This window comes from Taudactylus pleione, unplaced genomic scaffold (genome assembly GCF_031769625.1).
Source record: "Taudactylus pleione unplaced genomic scaffold, aTauple2 ptg000381l, whole genome shotgun sequence".
NCBI lineage: Eukaryota > Metazoa > Chordata > Amphibia > Anura > Myobatrachidae > Taudactylus > Taudactylus pleione.
In genome coordinates, this window is record NW_028284782.1 from 2,609,539 (window position 1) to 2,616,948 (window position 7,410).

At 44.2% G+C, this 7,410-nt stretch overlaps 1 protein-coding gene across 2 annotated transcripts in view; it reads left to right on the plus strand.

The window, feature by feature from the left end:
* Positions 1–3,868, plus strand: part of LOC148507817 (uncharacterized) — a 103,495-nt gene extending 99,627 nt beyond the window's left edge. For both annotated transcript variants that reach the window (XM_088445483.1, XM_088445484.1), the window contains exon 12: positions 686–3,868. In XM_088445483.1, the coding sequence (XP_088301609.1) occupies positions 686–3,448 (2,763 nt within the window). In that variant the 3' untranslated portion in view covers positions 3,449–3,868. The remainder of the gene's footprint in view (positions 1–685) is intronic.
* The last annotated feature ends 3,542 nt before the right edge of the window (positions 3,869–7,410 follow it).

Below are 7,410 nucleotides of genomic sequence, written 5' to 3' on the forward strand. Positions count from 1 at the left end.
TGCCCACAGTGGTAGTGCCCCTTTTGCAGAGCCCACAGTAGTGGTGCCCTTTATGCTGTGCCCCCAGTAGTAGTGCCCCCAGGAGTGGTGCCCCTTATGTAGTGCCCCCTATGCAATGCCCCCATTAGTAGTGCCCCAGTAGTCATGCCCCCAGTAGTAATGCCCCCAATAGTAATGCTCCCTGTAGTAGTGCCACCTGTATAAATGCCCCCACTAGTAATGCCTCCAGTAGTAGAGCCCCCAATAGTATTGCCCCCAGTAGTAGTGCCCCCTATAATGAAGCCGCTGGCTGCAGCTGCTCCTCTGAACCATGGGAGAGATGTCATGACGTCTCTCCAATAGTACACTTTGGGAGCCAGAGCTGCGGGAGCCGGGAGTCCGCTGGTAACAAAATCTTAGTGGGCGCCCAGCAAATAGAGCCTCCCTGCGGCATTGATGACATTGACAGAATGTTGACATTATAAATGTATATGCTTGGTAATGACTTACCAATCCCCTTCATGTGATGTTTATTGAATTTATTTCTAAATGTACTTCAATAAATATTAACTTATGTCTGTAAATAATAAAGCTAAGACATGTATATAGAATGTAGAATATGTAGGAGTTTTATTGTTAAAATCATGAACCTAATAAATTTTTGCATAATGTCAATTAGTCATGTGTCTGAATGATCTTCTTCTAGGAGAATAAAGATCGGGAAGTGGAAGAGCAGAGACGGCAAGAATTTGAGAAGAGACGTTTACAGAAGAGACATTCCATGGCCACATGTGGTGCTCAAGAAGCTTATCAGGCAAAGGATGAACTTGAAATTACTTTGGAGAAGAACCTACGTAACACACGCAGGCCATTGGGCGTGCGTCTGTGTAGGATGCGATCTTTGGGGACAAGTAGTGTCACCTCTTCAATACCTTGTAGAGTCCAGAGAAGGAAAATCCAGGAATATTGTGACCAGCAGAATGCTGACCAGATGAGGGAGGTGTCTGAGCGTGTTCTTAGGCAGCAAATGGAATACAAAAATTGTAACAACGTTTACACTGGCAATAAAAGTAGCTTTTATCCAGTGTCTGCAACACACATTAGTACCCCTTGTCAGTCAGTATCCAAAGCCAACTATCAAGCACCTAGTCAATTACCCAAGAATAGGACAGAGATTGCCCAACTGTCACTACCTGGATCTTATGTCTCTGAACAAGAACTAACTCAACCTGTATATTCAGAAAACCAGCAGCAGGAACCGCTGAATATTAATCAGCAATGTGTTCAATATATACCAGAGATACTTGATAATTCATTACAAGAGTCTGATTTAAAGTGTTGTACACACCCGCTCACCAAAACAGAAGTAGATACAGTCACTCAAACAAGTGAGCAACCTCTGTTGTTGAGTCAGTTATTGGACCATCTACAAATGGAAACTTCAGGACAGTCCAAACTATTAAATATTAAAGAAATGCCCAGACAAACAGTAGACCATCTAATACCTGAAACTTCAAGACAATCAAAATCATTAGATGGAGCTGAGATCCATGATCAGTCAGCACCTCAATGTACATGTCAGTTTCCCAAGGATTCACTGTCTCAGTCTGGACCAAAAGCTATTAGTCAGTTAATATTTCAAACTGAAACTGAAATATCTTGTCCAATGTCAATACCATCTGCATCAATACCAATCAAACATCTATTGTTAACAGGGCCTAGACATAAAATGTTTAGTCACTTCCCTTTGGAATCAAGCTGTGTAAACTCACAGGATTCACTAGCCAAATATGGGCTTGAAACTCTAAGCCAAGTACCACAGTCTCAATTTACTCAGCATTCACTGTGCCATTCTGGATCAGAGACGTTTAAACCAATACCAGAGCATTCTGATTCTGAGGAACTAGTTCTATCTGATCCTGAGATGTCACTTACATCACAACATGGATCACAATGTCAGTCAGGACTAGATATATTATTAGAGCATTCTAAAACAGAGACTTCTGAACAATTACCAGGAAATCTCAAAGATGATAATATAAAAGAAAAACATGCTGGAACTGAAACTCATATACATAAGACTAATAAGCAGTCACTCTTGCAGTCTGGATCTGAAACTTCTATACAGTTAGTAGCTCAAACTGAATCACAGATATTAACTCAGCTTGTACTAATTCCTGTAGACAAGCATAAACCTGAAAATTCCATAGAGACTTTTCAGTCAAATGAAGTAGAAAACCCTCAGCAATTATTATCCCTAACTGAACCTGTATCTTTCGCTCAGACATTAGCTTCAATGGAACCTGAGGCTGTGTCAAATCCATTGGTCCATCCTCAACCTGAAACTCTCAAACAGTCTGGATCTTCCAGACAATCATTTTCCCAATCCACTGTTAAGAATACTAAACACTCATCATTACCCCATTCAACCACTAAGACATTTAAACAAACACTTTTGAAGTGTACAATGAAGAACAACAGACAGTCACTAGCTTTGTCTGGGTGTCAGTTGTCTAGTTCATCATTAATCCAGCCAAGATCTGAAACCTCCAACCAAAATCAAATTCCTTCTAGATCTGAAACTCCCAGACTTTCATTGTCCCAGCCTGGATGCTTTATGTCCAGGATAAAACTTGTGGAACCTCTGGCTGTCAAACAACAAATTACAGTTAAAGAAATAAATGGTCTGAGTCCACAAACACAAGAGAAGTTTGTAGACCCATTAAATGAAACATCAAGAGGGCTACAACCACGGAATGCGGGATACAATTTATTTGCAAAGGGCCCTAGAGACGTCCATGCTGTTGTACAAAGGGAAACTCTTAATCCATGCTCTAAGTGGAAGAGAGAGTTAGAAAACATTTCAGAGAGAGGAGACAATGGTAGGATAGAGACAAAGATAGAAAATAGCATTGTGAGAAATGATAGGAACAATTTTGAGCACAAGAGTGTAGCACATAAGAGTGGAGATAATTTAAAAAATGCTATGATTGGTAGAAATGGAAGCAATATGCCAAAGAAACAAAAAAGTAATGACATGGGAAATAGAAGAGGCCCATTATCCAAAGATGTAGCCCCCAGATCCACAAGTCCATCAGTTATAAAACAACCTATTTCCACCGGTAGGCAGGTACAAAAAGAGAGGCCATTTAAACCGCCCTCAGGCAAAGTGGTGGGGGGTTTCAGGGAGAAAAAGGAGAGTCCAAATGGTACTAGTAGTGAATTTAGTAAATCTGAGAGCAAATACAGCCCCTCGGTCTCTTCTAAATATTGTATCGCCTCTCCACCAAGGGATCCAGAAAGCCCTAGGCATACGAAAGAGCCAGTCTGGACATCAAAGATGTCAACTAAGAAATCCAGTTCTGTAGCTAAAGTGGCCATTCATGTTATTAAACATTGTGAGGTCAACTCAACCCTAACTCGGGGGTCGAGAAGCCCATACCTAGACACTCATCCAATATGGAGGTGAGTAGCAAAGTAAGAAATAAATGTCTGGCATATGCATTACGGTACACAACAAAGTCCACAGTCTTTTGTGGTGTTAGAGCACCTAGTTGAAGCAGAGAGAAAGCTGCTCTACATAAGCTATGTGCAAAGCTCCAGGAAGTGAAGTGTGTCTCAGTCTGAGGAAGTAGTGTAAAATGTTGTGGTGTAGCGAAACCTGACAGGCTACACCTAGTAGCTGAAGGGGCTGCACACTTCCAGTGTCCTTTATACTACAGCAAGGGTAGGAGGAACTAACTGTGAGAAAGAGATAATGATTTATATTGCTCCTAAGCAACTTAGCACTGCAAAGCAATCTGAAGTCCTGTACAAGACTGTGGTCAAAGGTACTCTGTAAAATGACTGAAAATGCTTCTTTACATTTGTAACTGTAATTACTGCAAATATAACAGACTAGAATATGGTCTTGGAATATTATTTATTTAACTTTATTATCCAATATGCAAATTATTATTATTATTTTTTTTAGCCTGACGGAGTATCTAGAGTGTTGATTCATTTTTTTTCATTTCTGAGTCTATTTTCACCTGTATCTCTGGGGCAAATGTGTTTCACAATATTAATATAAGATTTTAACAAAGTCTTAGGGGTCTATTCATCGGTATGTAGTCAGGAAGCCGACAGTTGAAATGCCAACCGCCGGCTTCCCGACTGTCAAATCCCGGCAGGGGTCTAATGATAAGCGTCGAAATCCCGACGCCTATCATTATCCCTATGCCGGGAGCCCAACGCCCGGCATACTGAACAAAGTTAAGCCGGGCGGCGGGCAAGGACAGCCGCCGGGGTGGTGGTTTAGGTTAGGGATTCCCAGGGGGGACTCAGGGTTAGGCAACCCCCACAGGGGGGTTAGGCTAGAGGAAGGCGGGGTTAGGGTTAGTTAGTTACCCCCGGGGGGAGGTTAGGGTTAGGTACCCCCAGGAGGGTTAGGTTTAGGCTGCGGGCAGGGGGGGTTAGGTTTAGGCACTTACTGGGGGGGAGGTTAGGGTTAGGCACCCCTAAAAGAGGGTTGGGGGGGAGAGGGTCAGGGTTATTTCATTTACTTACCCCGTCGGGATCTTCACTACCGGTCTTCCGGCGTCGGGATTTGAACTGCCGGACCTAATCACACTGATTCCCTATTCATCATAAAATTAACATTTTCACCTACTTTTGTATAAATTAAGTGTCAGGGCCATTCATCATAAAGGTAACACAGGAGATAACATTTATATCTCCTGCTTACTTTTCAGCCCCAATCTTGCCTACTGTCCCCATACACTAGTACAGGGACCTAAATTCATCAAGCTCTAAATATACAATATTTTCAGAACTTGACTGCGAGAACATTCACCATCTTCAGATGGCGTTTGTTCCCGCATCCTGGGTTTGTGAAGAGGAATTCATTAGTATCCTTCTGCCACTGCCAGTCTCCTTCCGCTGGATCTTTCTGAGCCTGCGTAAACCATTGTTCATGCAAGCGCACTAGCACTGCTGAGTTAGACTCGTCAGTGCAAATTTTCACTACTATGGAAGTAGCATTGAAAGTATTCATGGAGACAGCTGATTTTCGGATCAACTCTCTCTGCATCGGAGCAATGATAAATTGCTCCGGCGCTCGCCGCGTGATGGAATGTTAATTATGATAATTAATGTTAATTATGATAATTAACATAATGAATAGGCCCCTTAATCACTATTTTCTAGAGTGGAGCCAATGTTTACCTTTCACCATCTATGAGGGGAATTTAATTGTTTGCGTCGGATGTCTAACTTTTAAAAATCTTTTTATTGAAGGATGTGCATCCATGCAAATTACATAAGTCTATTGGAGCAATTCAATTGTAGCTCCAATCAGACGTCCATTAGCCACGGCAGACACACTTTTTCTCGCAGCCTCCGGATGTGCGAGAAAAAATGTGTGGAAAGTCCGTAGTTTGGGCGGCCAAACCAGGACTTTAGATGCCCAAACCAGGACTTTAGACGAGTTTAGCCGCTTTGCGGGGCTAAATACTAATGGGCATCTGAATGGAGCACCAATTGAATTGCTCCGATAGACCCCAATTAGTTAGACGCCTGGCACAAACAATTGAATTATCCCGAATGTGTATGTTTTATAAGCAACTTCCTTTCTTAGAAATTATAATTGCAAGGCTTGATGATGTTTGCAAGATACTTTATTACATATGGAGACTTAGGTTACTGACACAAATGTTGGCTTACTGGCCCTGATTCAGTGCCGGATGCTCTGACAGAGCACTCACTCTGAATCAGGGCCAGGCTATATTTTTTTTTTGAACGGCCTCCTGCCCGCTCGCGTAGCTGTGGGTGACCACCCACAGCTATAACGAGCGGGCAGGAAGATAGTCGCGATGGTCAAGATCATCGCGACCATCGGGCTTGCGACGAGACCCTTGCGGTAGGGTCTCATTGCCGCAAGCCCTGGAGTGCTTTCGGCTCAAACAGAGCTGAAAGCACTCCCACTGACATCACTTGTGATGTCAGTGGGGCCGGCCCCAGATGGTAGGCGTTCCTGTGGGAACGCCTCCGCCTGGGCAGCCACGCCCCCGGCACGCCCACCAAAGGGGGCGTGCTGTCACTCAACATCGACAGCAAGCCCCCTTTGGTACGAGACCCGGAGTGACGGCTTGCCCGTCGCTATCTGGGTCTCACGCATGCGCACGATGGAGCCGGCTCCATCGTGCGCAGGCGCACTGGGCCACCATTGACCCGCTTGCGAGCACTCAGCGCTCGTTAGCGGGTCTGAATCAGGCCCTCTGTGTACAAAATAATGTACTCCAGCAGTGGTCAAACTGGGTGCCGTGTCACCCTAGTGTCGCGGCTTGGCGTGCGCCTGGATTTGGAGTGGAGTCGGATGGCGAGTGAGGGTTTATTTGCTGGTACTTGAAAGCAGCCGGTCTTAGAGGGGTATAACCCATGAAGGAATGGTACAAACGAAGGGGTGAGACAAAGCTGGGAGACGCTGGCGGTACTCAGAGAACCGGGGTAGGCTGGGCAAATAGTAGGTAGACAGTGTCAGGAGACAGGTAGTAACAGGAGCAGAACTGCACCAAGGCAGAGAGGTGAAACTGCAGGAACATACTGGAGCGATGGCACTTTAAGGAGCAAAGGAGCACAGAGAACTAGCTCACAGCATACGCTGTGATAGACATTGCACTGGCAATGGGGTAATTTCTTTCTGCTAGGGAAAATTTCTTTGAAAAGAACCCGCATGGGATGAAGCTTAATATCCTCGAGTTTCTGGGATAGTACCGCCCCTACTGCTTCAGAAGATGCATCCACTTCTAGAAAGAATGGGTAATTAATGTTAGGTTGTCTCAGTACAGGAGCGGAAATGAAGGCTTGTTTTAAAACTTGAAAAGGAGGCCACTGAGATGGGTTTGACCCCTTGCAAGTCAGAGCAGAAATGGGTGCCATGACGGTGGAGAATCCTTTGATGAATCTTCGATAATAGTTAGCAAAGCCTAAAAATCTTTGTACCGCCCTCAATTAATTTGGATGAGACCAGTCCAAGATTGCCTGTACCTTCTGGGGATCCATTTCAAGACCGGAACCTGAGACGATGTAACCTAGAAAGGGAACCGAGGAACTTCGAACACACATTTCTCAGCTTTGCAGTACAGGTGATTCTCTCGTAGATGGGTTATACTTCCTTGACTTGGGACCGATGTTTGTCAATATTGGAGGAGAATATCAGAATATCGTCTAGGTAAACTACTACTGAAACATATAGTAAGTTCCGGAAGATCTCATTCACGAAGTTCTGAAAGACAGCAGGAGCGTTACAAAGGCCAAAGGGCATTACAAGATATTCAAAATGATCGTCCCGGGTATTGAATGCTGTTTTCCACTCGTCTCCGGCTCGTATCCTAATGAGGTTATAGGCCCCTCTTAGATCCAGCTTGGTAAAAATAGTAGCACCTTTTACTC